General features: G+C 41.4%; 2 protein-coding genes and 1 long non-coding RNA gene across 5 annotated transcripts in view; 2 read left to right on the forward strand and 1 right to left on the reverse strand.

The window, feature by feature from the left end:
- The window catches only part of C2H9orf152 (chromosome 2 C9orf152 homolog), a 6590-nt gene extending 3875 nt beyond the window's left edge, over positions 1–2715 (reverse strand). Inside the window, exons 1-2 of the mRNA XM_065832632.2 lie at positions 2554–2715; positions 2286–2463 (exon numbers count right to left, since the gene is read on the reverse strand). Coding sequence (XP_065688704.1) covers positions 2286–2463; positions 2554–2673 — 298 coding nt within the window. The 5' untranslated portion in view covers positions 2674–2715. The remainder of the gene's footprint in view (positions 1–2285; positions 2464–2553) is intronic.
- The window catches only part of LOC139827303 (uncharacterized), a 12280-nt gene extending 8510 nt beyond the window's left edge, over positions 1–3770 (forward strand). For both annotated transcript variants that reach the window (XR_011737795.1, XR_011737796.1), the window contains exon 3: positions 3691–3770. This is a non-coding gene — a long non-coding RNA (uncharacterized lncRNA). The remainder of the gene's footprint in view (positions 1–3690) is intronic.
- Positions 3771–12606: 8836 nt separating this feature from the next.
- XYLB (xylulokinase) overlaps positions 12607–27039 on the forward strand; it is an 86035-nt gene continuing 71602 nt past the window's right edge. The window contains exons 1-8 of one of the 2 annotated variants that reach the window (XM_071805338.1): positions 12607–12773; positions 15141–15223; positions 16124–16193; positions 17581–17661; positions 19578–19664; positions 20834–20962; positions 22447–22512; positions 26342–26414. In XM_071805338.1, the coding sequence (XP_071661439.1) occupies positions 12729–12773; positions 15141–15223; positions 16124–16193; positions 17581–17661; positions 19578–19664; positions 20834–20962; positions 22447–22512; positions 26342–26414 (634 nt within the window). In that variant the 5' untranslated portion in view covers positions 12607–12728. The remainder of the gene's footprint in view (positions 12774–15140; positions 15224–16123; positions 16194–17580; positions 17662–19577; positions 19665–20833; positions 20963–22446; positions 22513–26341; positions 26415–27039) is intronic. The other variant, XM_065831072.2, reaches the window with a different exon arrangement.

Consider the following 27039-nt stretch of genomic DNA (forward strand, 5'->3'; position numbering starts at 1 on the left):
TATGCCCTAGCTGGTGACTTTCAAACCTTGTCATGCCCTTTGTTCTCAGATAATCGGGAACAGGCAGAAGCGTGAACGTGGTTGTGAGTGTTGGGGAAGGATCAGAAAGTTGGTTTCAGGTCACTTCTCAGTTACTGACCCCCCAGTCAAAAACCTGGAGAAGTTAGAGAATCTAAAGTTCTGTTTAGAGGTCGACAGTTCTACAACTCTGGCAAATAGGGAGTGACATACAAAGCTAAAAGTCCTCAAGGGAGTTTGGAGTTACCATTCTAGCTGTGGTGCCATAAGCCTGAAGTGCTCAGGATCCCTGTGGTGTCATGGGAGGACAAGCTGGTCTATCTGGCAGAAATAATTCAGGGTTTTACTAGTTAGAATAAAGACTTTTGGCAGGGATTTTTAAGAGCATGAGGGACTGAAGGTGCCTTTCTTCCTTGAGGTTTGAATCTCATGAGGTTTTTGTGTCTGGTCTCTGAGGTTCGTGTGTTGTTGTGGGGTTGTGGTGGTGCTGTCATTGTCATCCCCTTCCCAGCCATAATCTCACCTTCTAGGTATGGAAACCATTTGCTGCCAGTACAAAATATTGACACATACATGATCTACCTCTTGGTATAGCTGGAATTTCTGGATGATTTTAAGCTCATAACTTTAGGTGGGTAGGGCAGTAGGCTATCCTGATACGGCAGTGTTCATTCCTTCCTGACATGCTCTTGGAAACTGATGCATAGAACAGGTTTGAGGTGCTGAGCTATGTATGTTTTCCCAGCTTTCAAACCATAGGAATATGTAAGATCAACTTTCAGGACATGGCGAACCCAGTGGAAGGAAAAAAAACAACCAACCAACCAAACACAACAACAGAACCACACACACAAACCCAAACCACAAAACAAACCAAACAACCAAAAACCCAAACAAACTTCAGCTGCTTCCAACAGTAACATTAATCCTTTCCACACAGATTGTTTAAAGATAGAGGTTCAGTGCAGTAGCTTATGTGGTTTTGTGAATGTTTAGGGTTAAGTGTATGTATATGTAACTATTTGTATGTGAACTTCCAGTCATATGTCCTAGAAACTGTGCAGCCCTATTTTATTATGCCTAACCTTCAAATGGTGTCCTTGCAAAAAATCTGATTACATTAATTATATATGAAACTTAATTTGAATTGAATCTGAATACAGATTTTTTTAGCCTTTGTTTAACTGACCTATGTTTTTGCTATGGCTGATTAGATGGGCTGTTTTGTCTTCAAGTTTTGCCTTTTCATACCTGATAAAATAAGCTTGTATATATCTTTCTCACAGAGATTTAAGTTCTTTTAACATAAGAATCTCTAGACATACGAATGAAAGAATATTGAAGAAGTGAATCTGTTGTATAGTTCATAATTATGTGTTTTGATGATATAGTCTGACACAGCCGAAATCTGGAGCTGCTGAAAAACCTAGAGGAAAATGTAAGGAACGAAATAACCCAAGTTCTGCATTTGTTGAGCTAAATACTAATATGAGAGGTGAATGCAGCTTGTTTTTCATATTACAGTTAAATTCAGAACACAACTTCATTAATTGACATGGTATTCTCAATATCACTTTAACTTGGAAAGTAAATGAAAATGTTGATGTAATGTTGTAATCAGGAGTCTAACTAAAAACTTTAAAATATTTGAAAGTTTTGTATGTAAAATTTGTCTGACATAGCAGATAGATGAGTGTTACATATTGTTACTTGTTTTTCTATTTATGTACTTTCCAAGCAATATGCAGTAAATACTTTCAAAATAGGACCTCTAGTTCAGAACGGGTATTGTAGTTACCCACTACGACTCCTAGTATAAGTTATTTTATAACAAAAACCCAACCTGTGCTAGTCACTTGATATTTGCTATTGCTTCCCGTAGTCTTGTATGACACAATTCTTTACGCAGATAAAGAAGGGAAATGTTACACAGTACATTGCACAAATACACTGGTGATAGACATGAAGTACGTGGCTCCTGTAAGCGTTGCCTTTTATGTTTAGAATTTTACTTTACTGACATAAAACCTGTAAAACCTTATCTCAAATATGATCATGTTTCAAATTCATGTTTCACCGCTGTGAAACTAATTGATATAAACATAAGACAGTTTGTCAGTGAGACAAATAAAACCCCAAAATGACCGAAAAAGAATTCACTCTGTGCCTCTCCTGAAGCTGAGCATGAAAAGAACAAAGGTAGGAGTTATTCAAGATTTAAAGCAATAGTCTTTACATCTACATTTGTGTTGTTTCCAATGACATACCTGTTTTAAAGACAATAATGTGAGACTGCAGTTTTTGCTTCTGTTTGATGTGGTCATACTGCTCCTCGAGCAAGCTCACATCCATCTTGGTTGGCTGCTTATCGCGCTCTGAAGCCCGTTGCTCTGGGCTATGAGTCACTGAAAAAATACCAGTCACGTATTTGTAAGCCTTCGCCATCTGTTCCAACAAGGAAGAAAAAGTCATGCAGAAGCAGGATATTTCCTTCATTGTGTCGGCAAAACAAAAGGCAAATCAAGTATAAAGCACCTGAAACCTTCCTAAATGAAGAAGCAACTTCCTTGTAAGCACGGTGGCTTCTTTCAGAAGTTGTGTGGTCCGTACTGAAGTTGTGGATGTCAGGTTGTGTTCGGCAGCTGGGGAGTTCATGATTGTAACTGGATAGTTGGATTTAATGTTGACTTAAGGTTGTGAGCGTGTGAGGCTTTGCCAAAAAAAACAGTGAAATATAAAACCTCATTGAACACAGGTGCACAAAGGGCTGGGTAATACTGGTTTATGTAGTAATGCTAATTCTTAAAGGGATGCTGTCATGGTGACCTCCCCAAGACACTAAAAGGCACCAGGGAAAACTTTCTTCATGTTTCTTTCCTCGTATTTTGTGTCTTTTCCCCTCCATTCTCCCTTTCTTTAACTTCCTTCCCGTTACATTCTTGTTGCAGCGATGTGGGAGGAGAGGATTCAAAGCCTTAAGTTTTTGCTTATTGCTCCCTTTAAAAAAATGTGTTACCAGTATTCAGGCTTGGGTGCAGTGTCAAAACAGTATTTGCCAATGGCACTTGGAACTGGGAGGCCATACATGTCATTCAGTTTTTCTGCCTTTCTAGAAAATAAACTATAGAAGTAATTGTTTCGTTCCTGAGAGCCGAACAGACTCTTCAAATGCATGGTAAACCACATTTTGAAACTTGCCATGCATGTGATGGCATTATCTAACAGTGAGGCAAAAATATTAAAAATTCATGGCTTTTGATTATATCAAATACAGCAGGAGGCTATGAACTGCAAGTTTCTCTCCCATCTGATGGCTGTTGCAAGGGCCCAAGAGAGTAGTATGTGAAAAATAATGCAGTTCAACACTCACTTTAATATAATTGTGCATCTGCTAGGTTCCTTGCAGTGAAAAACATTGCATAAAAAACAGCGTGAAAGAGCAGTGTGTGGAAAGAATGCCGGTGTGCTGTGTTTTTCCAGTTACTGGCAGAAATTATGCAGTGATATGCATCATAAATGATTTACTGAATCAGGCTCAGATCCTGCAGATCTTGGGAATCCCCTTGGAAGTTGTGCGTACGCAGGTGAGAAGATTTAGCTATGCAGCACATGGAGTTCTAATTAACTTATTAATAATTGCTTTTGCCTTCCCGATATGCTTGTGTTTTGCAGATGTGTCGCCAGCCTCAGCTACAGTCGTCTTCAGCAATACTTCCTCAGACACCATAGATACTCTTTAAGTTCGCTTCTCCCTTTACCTTGGAAAAAGCACATGTCATGTTAGAGTTCTTCTGATGTGTCCTGGCTCTGGTAGATCTATTTTGCTGTTTGTCACTACTCAACGCAGAATATAGAGTGCTCTGTAAACGGGAGCACCTGAGTTGCCTTCTGTGCTCAGTGTTCTGAGTTGTTGCCACATGGAGTCCTCCTTTGCACCTTCAGGCAGCTGGTTTATACATTGGGGCAGGAGATTCAATTAACCTCATTACAGTTTGAGCTGGCATTCAATACAAACGTTATTAATGGTCGTAAAAGTTACCCGACCTTTTTAAAATTCCAGTCACACAGTTTGACTCGCTGACCTCCTGTGAAAGTACCTTGTGCAACCTGTGTGGTGCAGAAAGAATTACCAGGATCGCATCCTTGAGCACAAAATGTAGGCTCTGTCTTAAAAGGTGTGCGCTTAATTTCTCATTAGAAGAGCCATTTAAAATATGAGTTTGTATCTGATCAGAAATCATTATTAATTATTTGTACTATAGCATTCCCTTGGGATCATGGGAGAGCCATCACATTTAGTTACACAAATGCGTTATATGAGCAGCCTCTTCCCGAGCAAAACCAGAAACCAGGAAAAGAAAGCAGATTCCCGGTGAAATAAAGTTCCTGAGCCCAGGTGGTAGAGCAGCGTGGTGGAAACGGGAACAGCTTTTGTTTTGCTGAACCAATCCCATTTACATTGCAGTGTGTTTCCTTTTCAGAGAAAGCTTGTGAATGGGCATCTTGTTTCAGTCTCAAGAGGTGTGTATATATATGTTTGTGTGTATATACGTGCTTTTGTGTATATACTTTGCTATCAATGTGTGTGTGTGTCTACATATACACGTATACATGTGTGTTTTGTGCATAATCTGCAACCAGCATATGATTCATAAAATGAGCTGCAGGTCGAGTCTACATGATGTCACTAAGTACATGGGGTTAATTGTGATTTTGATGTGCAGTGGGCTGATGTAACTAATCCTTGTTATGCCACTGACACAAACTTGGGAATCAATTACCTATGGATTCTCTTCTTATACCCTAGTGGGACAACTTTCTTTGTACCCCTGGCCTGTTTAGGTATTACTAATAGAAAAGAAAATTATTTTTTCTTACTGTCATATATACATGGAAAGTTATTTCTTTAGTCTTCTCTAAATTGAATTACTTGGATCTGCAGACCACTGTACGCTTTTAAAATACGCAGCAGGTGGCACTATTGGAGTGGTATGATGATGTTTGCTTCAGTCTTAAATGTTAAAGAGTCCCCCATTTGGCTTGTAGGTTGCTGAGGAATATGAGCAGTCAAACCATTTCCTATCACTGATACACATATTTCCTAACAGTACTATAGGTACTGAAAATTTATTGCCATGGTTAGATTTGTGTAAAAACTTGTCTAATTGAACAAACTCCTGTCAAAAACATTGTCCACAAGTGATTTTTGTTTGATTAGCCACTGAAGTGCCATGCATCCCTTAAGTCTGTTTTTCCATCACACAATGGAAGCGATTCTTCATTTCCTTGAGGCAAAAAAAGTTCAGAACTCTTCATAATCCAAAAGCAATGGCTGTTACAACTTGAAGTAGATGTTTACTGCCCTTGACCTTGGTTGGAAAATCTCATTTAAAAAGATGCAACTAATTTTTATCTCATTAATTTGTGAGTAGTAAATTAGTTTTTTATGAAAAAAAACGTTTGGAGGACCTTATAGGAATATTTGTTGATTTAAAGATAATTATAAGTGCTTATAGTGGTTAAGTGACTGAATGTGCTTCCTGTAACACTGGATTTTACTGCACACCTGGGACCAGAGGTATATATGATTATTCATGTTCATAATTATAGATGTGTCCAACTCTGTGAATGCAGATTACAAAGACAGAATACAAATATTTGTAGATTTAACTGGCATTGACAAGTAAAATCAAAGTTACTGTGGTAATCCTATTTCCCTAGCTTTCTATAGTTGCGGTTTTTTTAGTTTAAATGCAGACCTGAAGTGTTAGAAAGTGACTGTTTTATTGTATGACAATATAATAATAAAAAGAGAGGTAGAAAGAGGGTGGCTGCCAATATTTGAGTTCCAGACAGCATTAGTAGAATCAATAGTGATTGTTTACTCTTTAATGAGATTTTTTTTTAATAAGAGCACATGTATTTCTATTATTTGAAAGCACAACCTTAAAGCATGCCAGAGTTAGGGATTGGTGTAAGTAGTTAAATCACGAGGCTTTCTGATAATGCAAGATTATTTTTGGTGCTCTCTCTGTGTCCATGCTAATGGGATAAAGGCACCTACGATGCAAGTTTCCAGTACAATTTTGAGATGTTTTTTCTGATGTGACCTTTCACAAGCTTTCAGCTGTCCTTCAAGTTCCTCGAAGGTTTGGTGAGCTTGGGTCATGTGTAGTCCACCTTTCTTTTTCCTTGATAGTATTAACGCTCTGTTTCTCCCTTTTGTCCCTTGGGGTCTTTATGTAACTATAATTAAGTCGTGTGTGAGCATGCAGGTATACATCAATAGTCTGTGTATCAAAAATTAATCAAGAATGTTATTTTATTAGCTGGCCTGAGAAGGTTGCCTGGTTAGTACAGGCCGTAAAATGGCTTTCCAGATTTCTATTCCTTAAATCCCTGAGGTTCACCTTTAACACTCACGTACCTGACTTTGCACATGTTGAGAACTTGGTGCTATCCAGTTCCCTTTGCAGAACCATGCTCTGTGTTTTATTTTGGGGACAGTAAGTCCTGTCACACTGAAATCACTGGATTCCTCTAAGTCAAATCGAATTGTGCTGGTTCTGAGGAGTTAAATGTGACAGATGTGTTTTTTGTGCCTGGCACACGCAGCATTTAAAAACCTCTGTTCTGTCTTGACTCTGGTGCTGAGCATTGACCTTCCTTTGGTGTTACACTTGCTGTGGAAAGTGAACTAGAATGCTGGAATTTGCTCTGTTAGAGGGCTGCTCAGTCTGTTGCTTGCCTGCATTATTACTCCCTCTGTGTAAATATTCAGCATCCAAAGCTTTGGGTCAGGAATTGTTCCTTTTGTGGTTCTGCGGTCCTTGCCCATTGAGAACCTCTGAGATTCCCTTGCAGAAGTGACAATGTGCAGGGGCAAGTCTAAGAAGAAACTGAAGTTGTTTACCAGTTAGAGATCTGAAATGAACCCTGCCATCTTCCCTTACCATTTCCCTTGCTTCCTTCTTAGTTCTCAGGTTTCATAACTTAGGGTGGCAAATGAGATGGTTTGTTTCCTCCATTTTGACCTCATGAAACTGTCCGTAAGAAAAGGGTGTGGGGGAACTGGCCTTGAATAATCTTCTTGAGGATTTTGGAAATTCATTGATGCTTCCTTGGTCCTACAGATGCCATAATTCCAGTTACTGATAAGCAAAGTCCACATTTCTGGTACCGCTACCTTAGTAGCTTTCCTATACCAGCTACTTCTCTGACTGTTTCATAGCCATAGAGTTACGATGGATACAGCTCTGGATTTGTTTTCCCAACAGACATAATATGCATATAGGAACTCTGGGAGAAGTTCAAGCAGGGTCTAAACCAAACTGGATAAGCTATATAAATTTTCCACCTTGGTTTTCCCACCTGTAAGCTACGTGATTTTGATTCATTCTTGAGTGCAAAATGATTTTTGATCCTTGCAGGATGGTGCTGAAAAGCGCAAGGCTTGGCCCTTATTAGTTTCCACTTCAGGCATTGTTTGAGTAGGAATGAGTTTATCTTTGATTGTTTTTAATCAATAAAATGTACTTATCTGTAAGTGGAGTTTGATAAGAATCAAGTACAGCATGAAAGAACTGGTTAATCTGTTGTTAATGAAAAGTTTTATCTAGATGACAACATCTTGCTTCTGAGATATTTGCCTTTGAGCATTAGGACGCAAACCACTTCAGTATTCATCTTCAAGGAAATCTGCTGGACGTGTAAGTTAACTTTAATAAGCCTTGCAAATGACTATAGTTAAGATAGTCCTCCAAAAAGAATGGTTAAGTACTATTAGTATTGTGAGAATGAATATGGACTTGAAATCTGTGCAGGGGAGGAATGTATCCTAAAAATAATTTACTATTCAGAAACATCCTTCACTTCACTTCCATGCGGAGATCTCATGAGGAATTTGTACTGCACTTCATAATCACTAGTAGCCTAATTGAGTCAATGAAATTACATCTGTAAAACTAGAGTATGTAAAAGCAGATACAATTCCACAGTGCCTGAGTCAGTACCCACTGAAGTCAACACATGTTCTGCTGAATTCAATAGAAGTGAAATTGGAGAATTTTATGTACATGATTAAATAAAAGCTGCAAATTGACCAATACCTGTGGAACTGGCAGTGTAATTGAGATTGTGTAGTTCAGCCATCATTTAAATTCTTTTATTGTACTCATTGTTTGTGTGTATATGCTTTTATATGGAATCCTGTGACAATTCTTCATGAGGTCTCTGTAAAGGGCCTTAATTGGTTAACGCAGCACCACACCGGGGATTTTGGATATGAACATGTCAATAATTAAATCAACCAATAAGTATGTGGAATAATTGCTATGCTCTTGTGGAACTCACACACAGGGTTTTGCTGGATCTTGATACCTCCTTTCATCCACGATCAGTACAATCAGTAAAATTACAGCGGATAACAGCCACCTCGATCCGTTGCTTTTAAACATCAAGTACTTGTTCTTATGGAGTGAATAATGAGACTCCTCAGCATTTGGAGGTTTGGACAAACACAACAGTTACCACAAAATCACATGCAGCCGCAACTTCAACAGATAAGTGCATATTTAGGGCAAGGAAAATATTTTGGTGTTGTAATGCCATCTCAGTTAAAAGAACAACAGCTTTATCTTTTAATTTATGGTACTGTGGTACTTGGTTAAACATTGCTGGAGATTTAGTGATAACACAGTACCTGCAATGCTAAGTAGAAATGACCTTTAGAGCAGTGCCATTGTTCAGATATCTTTTCAGTAGGTAGGTCTAGTGCTCAAGCTGAGATTTTTTAAGATGTGTTATTGTTGTGTTACTTGGAGCTTAACATTGTAAACATCTCCCACCTAATTAGCAGCGCTGCACGTGACTGTCAGGTTACTTGGCAAATAGGTTGGCTTTGCTCTGACCCAGCTTAGTATGTTTAATGTTTCTGCGACTAATTAAAGACCCACAAGATTTTCTTATTGGGAAAAGGGTAATTGTGCCAGCGGGCCTAACAGTACAAGGTCTGACACGGGCTGCCGCGGTTTTATTTCATGTGTATAACTGATGTCTGTGTGTGCAGTGATGTTTACCTGCCCTGTTGTTTCTGCTGTGCCCACCTGTGCTGCTGTACGAATGTGAAGTACCTGTTTGGGGCTTAGAAATATTTGGGTGCTCTGCTACTTCAAATAACTAGTTAGATGCCCAAAATCTGCTGCTGGGAGGAAAAGGATTGGGAGATTTGTAGTTGCCCATGGACTCCTGTTGTTTCCTCTGAAAGGAGGTGTATTTTCACATCCCATTAATTACGTAGCCAGTGTAAATCAGGATAGCTGGACTGCTGTCAATATGCTCATCCTTATTTATATCCAAGTTCTGGTCTATCTGTTCTCTAGCTTATTGGCAGGTCTAAGATGATGTGATGATAATGAAGCACAGTAGTTAGGCTGTCACTGGTTTTGAAGGAGTTCACCTGTGTAAAGCTGAAGAATGCAGTTAAATCTAAATTTATATCAGGGTGCAACTTAGAGGCAGATTTTGGTACTCAAAGTGAGAATAAAAAGTGAAAAACCTCAGTATGTAGGAATATGGAATACAGTTAAAATAAGGTATGTTTTGCAATGAATTGAAACAAATGTGCAGTTGAAGTTAACTTGACAGTGGAGCAAGAAATAAAGCACATTAATTGTCATACTAGTTATAACTTATCAAAACAGCCACGGGCCTAGGAGAGCATTGCTTCTCCATCAGGTCAGAAACTAGTTAATAGGAAAAGGGGAATAAACTTGCTTTTCCTTTTACCCTGCTCCATGTGTCCTGAGTGATTAATCTGTGCTCTGCCTCAAGCTGTTAATCTGCAGCGGTGACATTTCAATTATAAACGGCATTTTGTCCATCCCCTCTGGAAATTCTGGATTTGTCAGTGCTAAAGCAACACTAGCACATGACTGCGGCTTCACTGATCATGGCACAGCTAAACCTTGTTTGCTTTCACGAAGCAGTTTTGGAGGTTATGGTAATATCTGCCAACATAAACTTTAATGCAAAAAGAACATCAGCAATGCACATTTTCTGTACAAAACTCAATTTGAGAGAACGCTGCCTTGATGGAAGGATGGGCAAGAGAGTGACTGGGTAAGGCAATGATTCTCCAAACTTTCCTGTTTTCTCTAGAAAAACATGGAGAGTGAAAGTAGCAACATTAATATTCCCATTCTGTCCCAGAGTGGATTCTTTACCCTATTGTCTTGCCCCCCTTGTTTCTAATTTAAAGAGATCTGATAACGCCAGGGTGGTTATTGCAGCCCCAATTTTGCTGTGCTATTTAAAGCAAAGTATTTCTTACTATTCAGGACTAGTCTTCCAATCTGATTACTGAAGAATATAATTGATTCTTGCATCCTGATAAGATGGCTTTATTTATTTATAAACTGTTGTTTCCTTTCTACTAGCCAATACCTCCTTTGGAAAAAAAAATTAAAACCCACTAATGTCTCTTTTTTTCTGAAACCATTTATCATTCTTATTGCTTTCTTCAGACCTGATTTCAGTTTCTTTTTGCGAGTAGTTATATGTTGAAAATTGCAACATTTCAGGTCTCAGCCTCTTGTTTACAGGGAATGTGCAGCAAGTGAAGGGGCAGAACAAGCCTCTGCTCCCTGGCTCACCAGCCACATTCCCTGTTAATGGAAAACCAGCCTCTGCCTGTTGTTTGGGTCTTGGTTGACTGGTAGGAGGTACACTGAGGAAACAGCTTTGGTAACATTTAAAACACTTTATTTCCTTTCACAGCTGCTTTTTGGGTTAAGTGAGACCTTTGTCCATCCCACATGTGGGATGGGAAATTCCACCACTACCTGGTGGCCACCTGATTTAAAGAATACAAACTACAAACTTGGTGACAACTCTACATAGCTTTATTTTTGAATTATCTTGCTTCCTGATTGCAAACTAATCAGATAAATTTGCAGGATTAGACTTTAAAATGCAGGCCAGCACCACTACGCCTTTGAAGGCATTCCCACATTGTAAATATTTTTCAGATAACTTGGAATTAAACCTTGTCTTATCTGAAGTTTTTTGTGATCCCATTTCTAATGTAGCTGCTCTCAATACAGAATATTCAAAGGTGGTATGATAGAATAAGATTGGTTTAAAGTCAGTATATTAGAATGCTTGCATTGTAGGATGAGAGTTTTTAGGGTTAATGTTTTAAAGGTTTTTCTTTGCTTTAATAACTAGAATTCTTAAAAGTGTTAACCTACAGGAGTTAAACCTTTGAAAAAATCACTGGGAATGCTTAAAATGTATTTAAAATATTCACTATATGCCAGAATCTAGTAATGTTTTATAGTTTAAAGGGTGTTTCAAATTAAGTATTTGTACTGTTAAAATGGCTTAGGATCCTTGGTATGAAAAACCTATTTGACTTCATTAAGGCTGTGCCTTGATTGCAGAGAGAAAGCGTATTTTAGATGAGCCTTTGTCTGCCTGAGCAATTCCACTTTGCTTGTCGCATGCTATGGCAGGTAACGCAAAACCCTGAAACCTCCCCAAACCTTCTCAACCAAAAAAAAAAGCCAAACCACAAACCAAAACTATGGCCAGAGTAATAATCCTACTTTTTTTTTTTGTTTGTTTGTTTTTTATGGAATGCTGTAGAAATGTTTGTGCAAAGCCAGGGAGCAATAGTTCCATTTAAATTTGAGAAGAAATTTCTTCACAGTGAGGGTGCCAGAGCCTGGCCCAGGCTGCCCAGGGAGGTTGTGGAGTCTCCTTCTCCAGAGACATTCAAACCCGCCTGGACACCTTCCTGTGTGATCTGCTCTGTTGAACCTGCTTTAGCAGGTGGGTTGGACTGGATGATCTTCAGAGATCCCTTCCAACCCCAACCAATCTGTGATTCTGTGAATACCACAACAGGACTGATGCATATTAATAGTATATTACAATTTCATGAATTTCTTTGGACTGTGGTTTGAAGTTGCTCTTTTTTTTTCTTTTGTTTTCTTCTCTTCACTTGTGGTCCCTGTACAGCTGCTGTGCAGGACAGGGAACTGCTGGAGAGAGTCCAGCGCAGGGCAACAAAGATGAGTGGAGCATCTCCTGTGTGAGGAAAGGCTGAGGGAGCTGGGGCTCTGGAGCTTGGAAAAGAGGAGACTGAGGGATGACCTCATGAATGTTTATAAATGTGGAAAGGGTGAGTGTCAGGAGGATGGAGCCAGGCTCTTCTCAGTGACAACCAATGGTAGGACCAGGGGCAATGGGTTCAAACTGGAACATAAGAAGTTCCACTTAAATGTGAGAAGAAACTTCTTCTCAGTGAGGGTGCCAGAGCCTGGCCCAGGCTGCCCAGGGAGGTTGTGGAGTCTCCTTCTCTGCAGACATTCAAACCCGCCTGGACACCTTCCTGTGTAACCTCAGCTGGGTGTTCCTGCTCCGGCGGGCAGACTGAACTGTGTCAGCTTTTGAGGTCCCTTCCAATCCCTAACAGTCTGTGATTCTGTGTTTCCTCACCATACCTTAGCACACAACTGATGTTCACTGTCAGGTCTCCTCACGGAGCCCCTCCCTGCCCACAAGCCCCTCCGGGATGGCGGGTCAGTCTCTTCTGCACCGAACACTCATTAACTCCGCCGCTCTCGCTCTCTGCCCGGGGAGGCCGGGCCTGCAAACCACCGCCACCCCTTCCGCGGGGTGAAGGGCCGGCCGGGCCCCGCCGCACCATGGCCGCTCCCCGCTACCTGGGCTGGGACTTCAGCACTCAGCAGGTACCGCGGCCGCCTCCCCTCGCCCCTCCGCCCCCCTCCCTCGGCCGACCGCGGCTGCGCTCGGCCTGGCGCCGTCCCGGGGCTGGGACTACCCGTGCCAGGGCTCTGCAGCGCGGGGGGTGCGGGCGGCTACACCTTCCCGGGCCTCGGGAGCTGCGAGGGGACAAGGGCCGGGCCGCTCTGGTGCTCGCTGAGCTGCCTCCGCGCTGCCCGCGGAACGGGAGCGGAACGGGCCTTCCTGCTCCGTGCAGCGGCTGCCGCGCCTCTTCTCCGCCCAGCGGCGGGTTTGTTTGCGGGGTTTCCTTAGGCAGAGTTGGGCGCTGAGGGCTCACACGCCTGCAGCCTGCTGAGCAGTTCCTGGTGCTTCATGTGTTGTAAGGGCCGCCCGTGTCCTGGTGCATCCAGCACAGCCCAGCCAGGCAGGGAGGGGATTGTCCCGCTAGGCTCTACACCTGGAGCATTCACTGTGTGCAGGGCTGGGGACACGGGATAAAAAGGAGATAAAGCTACTGGAGAATGTCCAGAGGAGGGACATGAAGTTGGTGAAGGGTTTGGAGGGGAAGCTGTATGAGGAGCAGCTAAAGTCGCTTAGTTTGTTCAGCCTGGAGAAGACTGAGAGGAGAGCTCATGGCGGCCCCAGCTCCTCACAAGGGGAGAGGAGGGGCAGGTGCTGATCTCCTCTCTCCGGTGATCAACAACAGAACCTGAGGGAATGGCAGGAAGATGTGCCAGGGGAGGTTTAGGTTGGACATGAGGGAAAGGTTCTTCACCCAGAGGGTGCTGGACACTGGAACAGGCTCCCCAGGGAGGTGTCGCAGCCCCAAGCCTGACAGTGTTCAAGAAGAGACTGGACAACACCCTCAGACACACGGTGTGAACTGTGGGGTTGTCCTGTGCAGGGACAGGAGCTGGATCCCTTCCAGCTCAGGACATTCTCTGATTCTAAGGCTTCTGTGGGCCACAGTGCCTGGCTGTTCACGTGCCTCCTACCCTTTGCCTGCAAAAGTGCATCCTTCATGCCTTTGTTCGTTTCTTGTGTGAAGCTGTAGGTTGCATGTGCCCATATGTCCTGCTTCCCCATCCTGCCAGGGGTGCATTATATTGCGGAAAGGGCTGCTGTGGCACGGATACAACTCTGCCTGCGGCATCAGGCAGGCTGAGAGCCGGGATTTGCACCTGAATCCAGCTTGTCTAATGTCCTTGTGTGAACAAAGGGTTGTGAGACTGGACGCTTAGGTTGAAATCTTGATTTGTTGGCACAGCTGGGTATTACTACACTGTGAACAGAAACTTTGCCCACGTTGTGTGTAGGCCTGAATATGTTTAAAATAGGTGTATGAGAATAAATCACTTCATTATGGCTGTGCTGAAGCAGGAAAAGACACATCCAGGTTAGGTTGATCGAGTGTTTTTTAAGGGGGCATGCTGCAAGCAGAGAGCCAATTAAACTGCAGTGGGTCAGAGCCGTTTTTAAGCCAGTACAGGGCATCAGATCAGTAATAAGTTGTGCCAGTGCATAAATAATGGCCCTGCGTTAGTCTGGCTAAAATTGAGTTGGCCTTGTTTTTTGAATACAACTCTTTGAGATTATTTGGTCTTTGCAGGTTTTTTTGTCTGTTCCTTTAGCAGCACTTTGCAGTTGAAATATGTGCAAAATGTGCACAACCTTCTCACGCTTCTTCTAGGCTGTTAATGTTTTACTTCTGTACTAAGTCAACTTGAGTGAAGATAGAGGAGGAAAGTTTGCGATACTCTTCTAGTGTGGGCCTACAATAAAGCTCAGCTTTATCGAGTTACCTGTTTGCGATGTTGCTTTCTGTATGTTGCAGAAGCTCAGAATACACTTGTGTAATGCGCTCTGAGCTTTGCCAGACTGGTGGTTTGATTTACCATTTGAGGAGCAGGGAAGGTTCTCAAGGTATCCCAAGGGTCTATTAGGTTCCTTGGTAAGACAGAGGGGAAAAAAAAGTAGAGGTTTAAACCTCCCCCGCCAACATATGGCTTCTTTAAGGTAGTGTATTCTTTGGAGAAACTGGAAAAATTGGTTACCGTGATGCAATCTACAGACCTGGTAAATTGCTCTTCTTTAGCATATGCGGGCATCTGGATCTTGTATGATTAAGGAGAGAAAAAAAAAAGGGGAAAAATGCAAACAAACAAATAGACATGTTGCTGAATGGGTGGCATGCTGGAAATTAACGTAATAGCTTGTTTAATGTAAAATTTTGCTTGTACTTTCAGCAAGTTGTATGGATTGGGGTAAACTTCTTTCCCATTTTGTCTATGAGAATTAAATCATTCTAAGTGAGTTATCAGCGTTATTTAATTATTGTTAGTTTTATTAACATCCTGTTTTGTATCTTCTAGCTGAAAGTCATTGCTATTGATGAACAGCTGAGAGTCATTTATGAGGATAATGTTCATTTTGATAAAGACCTTCCAGAATTTAAGTAAGACTTTTTGTGTTTTACTTGGATAATATCATTTGAAACTTTGGGGATCGGGGCAAGGTGTCTGTTGCCATTTTTGGTCTCATTGATATGTGTGGAGACAGGGAAAAGTTCGTGCCATGTTCATGTTTTGTACTTGGCAAGGGTAGTTGGTGCTCTTGCCTTCCTTAGTATGTATATATGGCAAGAACTCCCAAAAGGAAATAATCAAGTGGAAATAATAATAAAAAAAGTCTATCCCAAAATATTATGTATAAATTAACTTTTATTTTTGCTTTCGGACTTTAGACTTATGGACATAACTGTTTCTTTTGGGGTCATAGAAGTGGGTGCCACCTTTGTGTCAGGGTGGGCTGCTATGAGAACAACGAGCAAATTGCGTACGGGGAATTTCTATAAAAGGCATTTGGAGACAGATTCAGTGGTTCCAAATATCACAATAGGATGTAGGATGACAGTATTTGTTCACTTCAGTTAATCGACTAGAATTTAAAAATGTCATCCCCTGTGGTCACAAGTTTCAGTGAAGTACACTCATTTACTTAATGATTTAACAGCAAAAGTTGAATTTCATTTTCTAGATTCAAGCCACTAATGGTGACAGTTAGGAAGTTTAGAAATAACTATGTATTACATGGAGCCAATGAGCATTGGAGTCTATGAGAGACCTTACTTCAGAATTAGAGCCTGTCTTTGCACATTATTTACTTTGCAATTGGGTCAAACATCTCTTAACGTCACTTCCTAGGAGCTGGCTTTTGTTTTTCAAAAACTGATGGTATCCTTGCTCTTAATGTAAAAGCATTGCAAACTCACTTTGGTTACTAATAAACTTGAAGAACTTTGCTTGATGGGGAAAAAATTGCTTAATTTACCAAGAGAAAATACCCTTTTTTGTAGGACTCAAGGTGGAGTCTATATTCACAGTGACAGACTGACAGTCACTTCTCCTGTGCTTATGTGGGTTAAGGTATGAACGAACTTTATATATTACAGTTAGGTTTTTTCTTGCTGTTATTGACATGGAAATGTGTTCCAAGCAATAGTGAAACTCATCATTGAAATCAACAGAGTGCTTTTGTTTGTGTTCTGTTTCCTTTAGGTGTTACTTTGTGTCTTTGGTATGCAAATATTTATGTTATCAACACTTTGAGATGTTTTTCATTTGTTTCTTCACTCTTCACTATCATAGCATTGTGTGTGTAGTTAATCCCTTCCTGACTTTCCCTCATTTGAAAAAGGCTGTTCTTTTTTTCCTCATTTTCTTGTTTCAGATGTCAAAGAAGCAGCTGTCACTTTGCCTGGCTTAAATCTGTGTTTTTGTAGCATCCACATTACTTGGACTATTTTTTTTTTTTTGGAGTAAGCTTTGCTAACCAATTGATGTCTCAGGTGCTAAGTGGTTAAAGAGCAGTTTATTCAGTGATTTCCAGTCACTTTGGTGTTTATTTTGACATACAACACTCTTTTCTGTTCTTTTAAATAGAAGGCCTTCCTTGCTTCTGTGCAGGTTCTGCAACACTTGCTTTCACATGGTACTATGTAAATTTGTCTTACAAGTGTGATTTGAATAGTTAAGATATTTGAAAGTTCAGAGAAACCCCAGCTGGTGATCCACAGCAGCTGACAGAAGTTGTGTAAATTTGGTTGAACACCAACAGTAGTAATTATTAAATTAACGTATAATAATATTAAATTATATAATGCTCCTTGGGAAATTTTTAAGTCCAGGTGTCCAGACAGTCTGGGAAATGCTGATGTGAATGAGACTATGTAAAGATGAAAGATTAAGTTTTGGTTTTAAACTTCAGTAAAATGTGGCATAAACAAAATTAACCTGGTTGCTTAAAGAACTCAAGTTCACTTGAATTAACCTTATATTAGAAAGACCATGAGTTTTCAGCTGGCACTGGGGTCAGCGGTACTGAGGATACCTAAAATCTTGTAGGATGGGGTGCAGGGTGTACCCCATTAATATTTCATACATTTCCAAAAGTAAGAACAGAAAGATATAATCCTGCTTTGTTCCTGGCACTCTTAAAAGTGGCTTTTTAATGAATTGCGATTCTTTAACTCTTGTCTTTTATTTAGGTTTCAAATAGTGAATCTTTGTGATTCAGCTTATTTAAAGACTTTTTTTTTTTCCATTTGATTCAACTTTTCTTTTATGGCCTCTTACTTAGTAAATTAATTTATGCAGCTTCTTGAGAAGTCCATAGTCATTAGCTAATTTTTCATTATCTGCCAATGAACTCTTATCAGTGATGACATGAATTTACTGTTTAATTCCAGAGATTGTGTGTATGCATAATTTGATAGCTCGTTAAAGTCTTTCTTGATTCTGTTTGTTCTTGTAGGCTCTGGATATGATTTTGCAAAAGATGAAGTCTTCGGGCTTTAACTTCTCTCAAGTCAGAGCTTTGTCTGGTGCTGGCCAGGTTAGTTCGTAAAGAAAAAAATCAGTCTTACTGTATTCCTTCGATAGAGTATAAGGTATAGTGATAAATTTCATTTAAATAATTGTATTGGAGAAAACCTTAATGATAGCAAGTAAGATCAAAGCTTCTATATAGTTGTCCATTAGAAGACACATTGCTTAGGGGAACTTAAAACCTGAAGCACCCAGAGCAGTCGCTAGAATGTAGTGGGAGTGGAGGGTGAGGTTTAGAGTGCAGTTGTTTAGACCAGTATAGTGCATAACTAGTTGGTTTCCTGTTTGAATTCTCTGGTCATACAGATTCTGAAATGACCGTGGTCATTTGGAATTTCAGCGTATCCAGGTGCTTGTGGAAATGGAGTAGAAAAAGCAGCGAGGAGCACGGTTTGCTAAAGGCGAAGTAGCATCCTGCTGAGCACAGTTTTTGTTGCCTGGAGTAGACATCTGCCTAAGAACAACGAAAAACGAATTATGATAGTCTTTGATACTGAAATGACAAAGATACTGCCGTGATTTAGCCTGTAGTGCACAACAGTGCCTTTTTTCTGACATTTATACAACCCATCCTAACATTTAGTCAGTTTCCTAGTACTCTGGTGATGATGTTCAGGGTGAGGACAGCACGAAAGCGATAGCTAATTCCGACACATGAGGTTTAGGTTCCCAGAATGGTTTACAGACTGGTTGGGGTTGGAAGGGACCTCTGGAGATCATCCAGTCCAACCCACCTGCTAAAGCAGGGTCACCAGAGCAGGTCACACAGGAAGGTGTCCAGGTGGGTTTGAATGTCTCCAGAAAAGGAGACTCCACAACCTCTCTGGGCAGCCTGGTCCAGGGCTCTGGCAGCTCAAAGCAAAGAAGTTTTTCCTTATTTTTCTTGATATATCTGGGACTAATCAAAACGTTTGCTGTGATCTCCATGTTTCATTGACTTCAGTTGAAAGTCTGTGCAAAATGTCTAAAAAATCATAGCCAGTATCAAGGTTCTGTTGTGAATTCTTCGGTGGAACAGAGTTAGGGACTGCCAAGTAACCCCAGCTTGCTCAAGTGAAAGAAGTACATTTCCAAATTGCATGTATTCCCTTTATTTTACCTGTCCTCCAACAAGACGGGAGTATCAACTTGGTGCAATATTGAGATTCTTTCAGGTAGAACAGATTTCATTTATTGCCCCCTTCCAACCCATATTGTCTCCCCCCTTTTTCTGTTTGAAGAGCCATGTCTTCATCCTGCAGATCACTACAGAGGTGCATTAATGTGCCAGAATTTGTCCCAAAGAAGGGATAAACTTCGTCTCGATTGTCTGCAGAAAGGGCAGAGAGATGTAAAATACAGTCTGGACGACACTGTGGTCAAGAACTCTGTGCCCAGAGGATTCTGTGTGCACTTGGTGTCATCAGAACTATGTGTGGGTCACTGGATGGTGCTTTGCAGTTTGCCCAGGGGCTTGTGCGGGTGCAGAACTGGAGGTGCCCGGCTCGAGGAAGCCACCTGAGAGGTGGAGGTTAAATAACGTTCTCAAGATTACAGTTTGTTAGTGGTGACTGGAGCAGGCATGGAGCTGGAGAATCTGGGGGCTATGCTGAAAGAGCACAGAGGAGTCTTGGCTGTGAAGCCCTGGCTACAGCTCAGAGAGCCCTCAAAGACATATCTGATTTCATTAGCAGTAGAATAATAGTTCCCACTAGAAGATGCAGTAGTTCAAAATCGTCTCTTGACTCCTACATTTCCTGGTTTAGTATATGCTTTGCTTAATCTTTAAAGAACCTTTTAATAGAGCACTTGATTGGAAGAGGTGCATTTTTTTGGTCCTAGTTTGGAGAGAGTTCTCTGTCTAACCTTAGAGTTAGAAATTCAGATCAGGATGTGAACTTCATGGCTTGGGAGGGGATCTCCAACTTTCTGTGCTTTCTACAGCAACATGGGAGTGTGTACTGGAAAAAAGGAAGCATCCAAATTTTGAAGAATGCATCATCTGAACTGCCTTTACATCAGTCACTAAAGGTAACGTGCATAAAAGAGCTCTGAAGGGAGAGCAACACTGTCCTTTTCCTGATCCTTACACATGGCTTTTCTCCTTGCAAAACTTTCCTCTTGTTTGGCCCAGTTTCACGCCCCTGCAGTGTAAAGTGAAATGTATTGGTTATTCCTTCAGCTCCAGGGCTTGTGACCTTTCCTTTTCTCCCGAGTAACAGTATTTGCTGCTTTAAAAGCTTACAGGTACCAGTGGGGTCCCAGAATCTTTCCGTGTCAGAGTAACAGCCTGTTTTACTTTCACAAAATGTAACATTTTTGTAAACAACCTGTAAATATTTTACTTTTAAAAATATATTTTTATTTTAAAAGATTGTGGTGGAAAATAGTATTGCATCTGACTTTTCCTTGCAGTGCTTGTGATTTAATTAGAAAATATTTTTAAGTAAAGACCAGTTTACACTAATCTCTGCTCTGTGAATGTAAACTCCTAACAAGGACATTGTTGAACCTCAGCATTTTTTGTGTGTGTGTGGTTGGTAATTTTTGAACACTGACTTTTATTCAAAAATAAGAGTAGGGAGGAATCAGCTTTCCTCTTGAAGACCTTTACCTTCCTTACTTCACGATCAGAAAGGGCAGTTGTATGTTTAAAGGGAGACATTTGTGTAACTGATCTGTTAAATGATTAGTTTTGGAAATATCCGTGCAAAACTCATGGAAATGGAATTAAAATACTCTGCTGACGTACTAAGCCTCAGTTGTGTTTCCAAGTGGTTATGACAGTCATTGAAGAGAAATCTGTTAGAGCTGTGGAAAGATAATGGGATTTTTTTTTAAGAGAGGAGTTCTGAAAAGTGGGGCTGAACTTGTATAAAAGGGCCTGGGGCTTTGGCTCCCAAAGGAGTGGACTTGAGACATCATGCTGCACAGTATGTGAAATACACATTGTGCTGCAGTTTATATCAAGTAAGAGCAGAAGAAGCCTGTTGTGTCCCTTTGATGTAGAGTTTGGGTTGTGCTTTTCACCACTGACCAACATACTGCCCAGTACCTGCTTTCCTGTAATTATTGAGAGACCAGAAGAGTCGTCAGAGACTTGAACTGTGAGCTGATACATAGGGCTGCTGTGTTGCTATGACTCCAACAGGGACTTTGTAGAGGGCAGACTTACTAATGACAGATATTGTTCATTGCAGGCTTGTTTTTCTGTCAGTAACAGCCCCATCTGGATGGATTCTAGCACAGCTTCCCAGTGTAGCGCCCTGGAGAAAGCCGTGGGGGGAGCACAGCACCTGGCCAACATCACTGGTTCTCGAGCCTATGAGGTGAGGAGCAGATGGAAATCAAGTCCTCAGCGGTCTCCTGAGAGAAGCAATTCTGCCTTTGCAGTGGTACCACAGCAGAAAACTATCAGCCAGTAACTATGAAAGAGTTTTTGAAGAAACTTCAATGAAACTTTGCTTTTGCAATAATTTCACAAAGAAAGATGTGGAAAGTTAAAAGTGAAATTACACAAACACTGAAAATGTTGTTGCAGGAAGCAGCTGGACTGAGCTATTGCATTTGGCCAGTGTTCTGAAACAGAGTTTTGGTGGCCTTGCTTGTGGTGCCAAGGCCTGGTTCTACCCTGGGAGCTCCTGTACATCCACATTTCCAGTGGGATGACAATCCAGTTTGTGCTACAGGTTTACTTGAGGTCATCATATAATCAGAGAACAGTTTGGGTTGGAAGGGACCTTCAAAGCTCATCCAGTGCCACCCCTGCCATGAGCAGGGACATCTTCACCAGCTCAGGTTGCTCAGAGCCCCATCCAGCCTGGCCTGGGATGTCTGCAGCGATGGGGCATCCACCACCTCTCTGGCCAACCTGGGCCAGTGTTTCACCACTCTCGGTGTGAAAAATTTCTTCCTCATGTCCAACCTGAATCTCCCTCTTTGAGTTATGACCCACGTGTTTGTGGATCACTGCTCTAGGTTACTTCTGCAATTAAAAGATTGGCCTTCTAATGTTCTCTGAAGGCTAACAAGCAGCTGCTGGCCTAAGAGAAGAGGAGTTTGGATGCTATTAGAGATTATTCTGTCACTCATCTCTTCTTCCTGGCACTTCCCTCTCATGTAACTGTAAAGAGCTGTGCAGTGGGAGCGGGGCTGCCTTCCAGGCACCTCAGCACCTGGCTGCTCTTGCTGTTTGTTCAACAGAATAAGGCTCTAACGTCCCAAATTGCTGATTCTGTTTTTGAATCATCACGCAAGGTTTGTAGCCAGTGTTAAAATCAGACTTTGCGTACCACTAATAGTTTATTTTTAACTTGCTAAAGGTTAAGGTTTCAGTGGTAGAAGTTTTCAGGTTTTTTTATATAATACACGGATGAAAAATAATTATTCTTACAACTGCTTTTTTTGAATACAAAACTTCCTGAATTACTCCCAATTCATCTGCCTCACAGAGGTCCATAGGTTGGGTAGCCTAAATCCTTTCAAGGATTTGAAGATGGCATTTGAATGGTGCTGGTTCCTGTGAACAGAGTGAGTGTGATTCATGCCATTGAACTGTCATTTCTGAAAGGTAAATTATGGATAGTAATGCTTTTTCACATGCTCTTTTTTTTCAAAAGGTGAGCAAAATTCTCATAATGAGACTACACGTTATAGCCTGTTCGGTGCAGATTGCCTGCTGTGCACTGACTTTCATCATGCATCAGGCAAATTAAATATCCAAAGTGCAATGTACTGAACTCATTACACAGAGTTAATGATTATTGACTCCATTTAAGGTTTGTGTTTCTAAGCATTTGCATTTCTTTCTCAGCGTTTTACAGGAAACCAGATAGCGAAGATTTACAGCCAGAATCCTGAGGTCTACCTGCAAACTGAGGTTGGCTCAACTTCAATACACTTATTGGAAAACACAGTTGAAAATCTTTTGAAATTAATTTTGTGGGGATGTGAGACTTTCTTTGCTAAAGAGTATTTTGATTCTTTGTTTGATTTTACTCTTAAAATTGAGAATTTCATTATTTTTTATTTTGTTAAATTATTAGTCATTGAGCAGATAAAAATCGAGTATCTGTTCAGTTCTGTCTTGAATGTTACACTTACCACAGTGGGCTCCACTGAATCTCAGCTTTGTGGAAAAAGCTTTTAAAAAGAGACTTTAATTTGGGTGGTAATAAATTGTATGTACAGCAGTTCTAATGCAAGCAAGTAGTTAAGCACACAGTTGAAATTCTCACACTTAAAACTGGTCATTTGCATGTGGAAATGTGGTTGCTCTGCCATACCAAGCTGGCATTCTTGCAGATATGCGTAGGAAACAACTGCAATCGATTCCATAGTTTTTCCCTTGAGGAGCTACTATGATTCTATTACTGCAAATGAATTACATTGTGTAGCTGGTTTCCTTGAGATTTTTAATTTTCAGAAGTCAGCTTGCGGTTCTATTATTGTTTCAGTTTGTTGAGTCTGCATCTGACTGTGACTGAAATGCCATGGTTTGAAGCAAGGTGAAAACTCTGTGGAAATATGATGTAAATGAGGGAAGGGCTCCTGCCCTGTGACTAGAATCTGCCAAACATCCAGACCGGTGAAGTCAGGCTGCTCGTGTTTTTGTTTTACTGCAATTCTTGGTAGCATCGATCATAAGTTTTTGGTGGTTTTTAAAATCTGACTTCTTGGGGAAGTGAGTTGTGAAGTTGTATTTTGTGGGACAATGCTTCTTTTTTTCCCATTTCTTCTTTCTAAGTACGTGTTCTACAACCTTTGTGGTAGTAAGCGATAGGGTGAAACAGAACACAAATACAGTCTGATCATAAGCTTAAGACTAAATTTGGAGAAAAATGGATTAGTGGATGGGAAGTGGGTCTGTGGAATGGAGAATGTCAGACCAAGCTCAGGCTTTGAGGGCTGGTTGCACTGATGGCACCTTTTACCAATAAAGAATCATAGAATCATTTTGGTTGGAAGAGACCCTTAAGGTCATCAAGTCCAACCATAACCTAAGTCTAGCACTAAACCATGTCCCAAAGAACCTCATCTGTGTGTCTTTTAAACCTCTCTAGGGATGGTGACTCCACCACTGCCCTGGGCAGCCTGTTCCTGTGTTTCACAACATACAAGAAGTTGTGTTCAAGCACCCATCTACAAGAAGGACCAGAAGGGTGATCCTAGGAACTACAAACTTGTCAGTCTAGCCTCAGTGCTGGGCAAGGTCGTGGAGCAGTTGATTTGAATAGCATCACATGGCACTTACAAGAGAACCATGTGATCAGACTCAGTCAGCATGGGTTTATGAAAGGCAGGACCTGTTTGACCAGCCTGATCTCCTTCTGTGACAAGGTGACTCACCTAGTAGATGAGGGAAAGGCTGTGGATGTTGTGTACTTAGACTTCAGTAGGGCCTTTGACACCACATCCCACAGCATTCTCCTGGAGAAGCTGCAGCTCGTGGCTGGATGGGCTATCTGTGGTGGATAAAGAACTGGCTGGAGGGCCAGACCCAAAGAGTTGTGGTGAGCAGAGCCAAATTCAGTTGGTGGCCAGTCACGAGTGGTGTCCCCAGGGCTCAGTATTGGGTCCAGTTCTGTTTGATCTCTTCATCAGTGATCTAGATGAGGGGATCAAGTGCATCCTCAGTAAGTTTGCAGGTGACACCAAATTGGGTTGGAGTGTTGATCTGCTGGAGGGCAGGAAGGCTCTGCAGGAGGATCTGGACTGGCTGGATCATTGAGCTGATGCCAGTTGTATGAGGTTCAGCAAGGCCAAGTGCCAGGTCCTGTGCTTGGGTCACAACAACCCCAGGCAGCGCTACAGGCTCGGGGAAGAGCGGCTGGAAAGGGATCTGGGGACGTTGACTGACAGCGACTGAATATAAGCTGGTGTGTGCCCAGGTGGTCAAGAAGTCTAGCAGCATCCTGGCTTGTATCAGGAATAGTGTGGCCAGCAGGACTAGGGAAGTGATTGTGCCACGGTACTTGGCACTGGTGAGGCCAAACCTTGAATCCTGTGTTCAGTTTTGGGCCCCTCATCGTAAGAAGGACATTGAGGTACTGGAGAGAGTGCAGAGGAGGTGAAGAAGCTGGTGAGGGGCTGGAGCACAAGTGTGATGAGGAGCAGTTGAGGGATCTGGGGGGTTCATCCTGGAGAACAGGAGCTGAGGGGAGACCTTCTGATCTCTGAACTGCCTGAAAGGAGCTTGGAGCATGGAGGGGTTGGTCTCTTCTCCCAAGTAATGAGCACTAGGATGAGAAGAATTGGCCTCAGATTTTGCCAAGGGAAGTTTAATTGGATATTAGGAAACAGTTCTTCATAGGAAGGGTTGTCAGGTGTTGGAACAGGCTGCCCAGGGCAGTGGTGGAGTCACCATCCCTGGAGGGGTTTAAAAGATGCAGAGATGAAGTTCTTAGGAACATGGTTTAGTGCTAGAGTCTGGTTATGGTTGGACTTGATGATCCTGAGGGTCTCTTCCAACCAAAATGATTCTATTCTATGATTCTAATGACAGAATTACCTCTGTGCCTGACTTGATTTTGGGAATTCTGAAGAAGCTCTTAGCAGCCTGGCAATCTCAGTGTTGTATGGAAGGTGGATGTTTTTCCTTCTCTAGGTCAGCTTGCTAAACTGGCTGATTCACAGTGTAACTTCATCCTTTTCCTTCCATTTCAGGCAACTGGTGCCCACTGGGGCACTGCAGAAGGTAGGCCTTCATTATCTAAGCACAATGTGATATATTCTTGGGGAGAGACACATGAAGTGCAAGTGCATCATTAAGTTTCCTTAAGTAACCACCTCTTAGAGCTCTGGCTATAGCTCATCTTTGAATGCTGCATGAAGCAGTGGTTTTGTGATCATTAATGAAAAAAACCTCTTGCTGCTGGCTCATTCCACCAGTAGAGATTTGATTCCGATTAGTTATTGGGTGACCATCATATTTCTTTGGGGATTAGTCAGAGCACACAGTGAGGAATTTGTCAGCTTTTATACCAGCTTCTCGGGAATGGATAATACTTGATCCTGCAGAAATCTTGGTGGTAGCTGGTTAACTTGGTAGTTTTTCTAACAGATCTGTACTGGAGGTGAGTTTGTTGTGAGATCAGTGCTTTGTGTTGTGTGGTGGGTACATTTTTGGGGTAGTACTAGAAACCCTACAGCTGGGTTTAATGCATTGTAGGAACACACCCTGAGGCAGAGCTGCAGGTAGCGGTTCAGTGCAAAGCTGATTATTACCAGCTCCTGGGAATGTTATAACTGCTGGGAGGTCTGGGATCTCAGCTGGGAGGTACAAGTTCACGTAAAGGTGCTGGCAGAGCCTTGCCAGAGCAGCTAAAAACCCAGTGCATTTCCCCTTCCGTCAACATAAAGACTTTTTTTTAAATCTTAGTGTTTTTCCTTGAAATGCGATTCTGTGATACACCAATGTTGTGAATTAATTCATGATAAGAGTATGCTAATATACTAGGTGTATTTTGCATGTTTCAGAATGCAAAGCTATTAACAGCTTTTATCATGAGATTCCTTTTAGATCGATATCTACTGTATTACTCAGGGAGCAAAATAGAACCGAATAATCCTAGTAGCTGTATTTCTGTGTGCTTTCTGTGCCTAACATGAAGCATCTGTTAACATTTGCTGCTTCCAATTACTTAATTATTTACTTTCTCTGAAGTGAATACTTGATGGGACCCACTATGTCACTCTTTTTCTTTCAGAGAATCTCTTTGGTCAGTAGTTTTGCAGCTTCCCTTTTCCTAGGAGCTTATGCACCCATCGATTACAGTGATGGTAAGTGTGTGGACTTTTTTCATAGTAACAATTTAACAGGGAAATTTTCCTTTCCTTTCTCACCTTGCATAAAAGGAGGGCAAGGTCTCTGCTGTTTATTTTCAGCCTTTAACAAGTATATTAGGTTTTAAGCTAAGTTACTCCCTTTAATTTGTTGCTGCTCTCGATACTGCTGTCAGCTGTGCTTATTTATCCCCGTCATACTAGGATTCCCATTTCTACAAAATAGAAAATATTCTGAAATGAAATTGTACCTTTTCTCATTACTTTATGACATATAGAGAAATGTCGAAATGTCTATTTAAAGGCATGAAAAACTTGGGGATTCTTTAGCTTGACTTCATAGTTCTGATGTTTGTTCTTTCATTTTGCTGGTTGAGCTCTGTGTTGCGCAGGATGTGAACAAGATGTATATTGTGATTATTTTTCCTCTCACCTAAGTGGAGTACAGATCTGCAATAGAAATATCTTTTTCAGAATAGACCACAGAAAAAGCATAAACCAAGCAAAAAAATCCCGAACGCATTTAGAAGAAAATTAACCTTCCATATCTCTCTTATTCATCAAAACAAAGACAAAAAAATGACAAGGCTAGTGTCTCTCTTTTCTGTTGGATGTCATCTCA

Source organism: Patagioenas fasciata, chromosome 2 (assembly GCF_037038585.1).
Source record: "Patagioenas fasciata isolate bPatFas1 chromosome 2, bPatFas1.hap1, whole genome shotgun sequence".
Lineage (NCBI taxonomy): Eukaryota > Metazoa > Chordata > Aves > Columbiformes > Columbidae > Patagioenas > Patagioenas fasciata.